The 1,681-nt window shown below is 37.1% G+C and overlaps 1 protein-coding gene across 1 annotated transcript in view; it reads right to left on the reverse strand.

Annotated features, from left to right (window-relative positions):
* The window catches only part of ERLIN1 (ER lipid raft associated 1), a 41,297-nt gene that overhangs the window by 22,353 nt on the left and 17,263 nt on the right, over window positions 1-1,681 (reverse strand). The window contains exon 7 of the mRNA XM_012661767.1: window positions 463-521. Coding sequence (XP_012517221.1) covers window positions 463-521 — 59 coding nt within the window. The remainder of the gene's footprint in view (window positions 1-462; window positions 522-1,681) is intronic.

Consider the following 1,681-nt stretch of genomic DNA (forward strand, 5'->3'; position numbering starts at 1 on the left):
GAATTATAAAGATTCAGGTCCAATTGTGGATACACAATCACACACAATGGAAAACCATACTTGACATCAACAAGGTGTCTATTCTTAACCATTACAACATAGTAACAAAATACAGGCACTCTCTTCAACCTTCACAGCTAGGACTCATTCCTCTATTAATATTTAATTCAAGGTACTATTCATATAGAATTATAGCTCTTTGGCTTCCAGCAATAGTTCCACAGCAACTGCAACTTTAGCCACTGAAACTGCTCCTGAAAAGTCCATAAAGAGAAAACTAATAAAGAGTCTAGTGGGAATTAAGACATGAAAATAGGTAATATTACTAGAATAAGAGTATAGAAGATAGACTATATATCCTCCACTCCAGAGTGTATTATCTCTCATGTTTCCTCTAAACTGGTATATTAATATACAGAGAGCCCTAAATAGAAATATTGGGAGCCCATGCATATTACTCACATTAACTCAAAATTTCTTCTTATGGCTTCTGGGATTTTGGGTTTTGTGACACGCACAGCCTAAAAAATAAAAGTGAAAAAGCCAAAGTATATTTGAAAAATAAATCTTCGAAGTAAAGCTTCTACAGAAGAGTGCCTCAAATGATACTAACACATGTGGGGATCCCACTAGACAATTTGCTTTTCACGCCATCGCACCAAGAATCAAAGGAAAGTTGCTTCGTATTTACTTAAAAAATACAGGACTACAGGGAAAGCCACTCTACCCATTGAGGAAATAATTCTCTTAAAGAAAAGGTTCTCCCTTAAAAGATGTTTTACAAAGCTCTTTAAGTTGGATACTTTTGCTTTCCTTTTCAAACTTGCAAACCAAAAAAAAACAGATGGAAGGCAAAGTTCCAAGACTGAAATTGTAAAGTCAGAAAAAATTAGTCAAAACCAAAAACAAACAAAAAACCCAGGTCACTATATGCAATTTAATACAGTACATAGTAAGTAAATTACTTTATCACTTCCTAAACCTAAAATCACTTAGTACTCACTGTAAATAAATAGCCCAGTGGCTGAAGGAAAACAAATACCAATTATTGGCTTATATTCTTTCTTCCTGGAATCTCAGTACTGTCTACCTGTCTTTGTAGACATTGTTTACTAGACACTTTGTTTCCCTAATCACAGTGTACTTTGACATAATTAAGATTATCTAATTAGAAAGTGCTGTTTTTTGAAGGCAGAATTTTCTGCCTAAAGGACTTGATCTTTCAAAAGCTTCTGATTTTACTAGTTAAACATCCTGTACCCCCCACCTACACCACAAACACACACACAAAATACTTTGCTGATCTGAAGAAAGTTTTAATTTCCCTCTGGAAACTGACTAAACTTTTAAGTCTTTAAGGTTTTGGTTTCTTTTAAGTTTTTTAAAAAAGCTTGGCTGGCTATGGTGGCTCACCCCTGTAATTCTACCACTTTGGGAGACCAAGGTGGGAGGATCACCTGAGGTTAGGAGTTCGACACCAGCCTGAGCAAGAGGGAGACCCCGTCTCTACAAAAAATAAAAAAATTAGCCAGGCGTAGTGGCACATGCCTGCGGTCTCAGCTACTCAGGAAGCTCAGGAGGATCGCTTGAGCCCAGGTGTTTGAGGTTGCAGTGAGGTATGATGACGCCACCACACTCCAGCCTGGGAGACAGAGCAAGATCCTGTCTCTAACTAATGAAC

Source organism: Propithecus coquereli, unplaced genomic scaffold (assembly GCF_000956105.1).
Source record: "Propithecus coquereli isolate 6110/MARCELLA unplaced genomic scaffold, Pcoq_1.0 Scaffold73, whole genome shotgun sequence".
Lineage (NCBI taxonomy): Eukaryota > Metazoa > Chordata > Mammalia > Primates > Indriidae > Propithecus > Propithecus coquereli.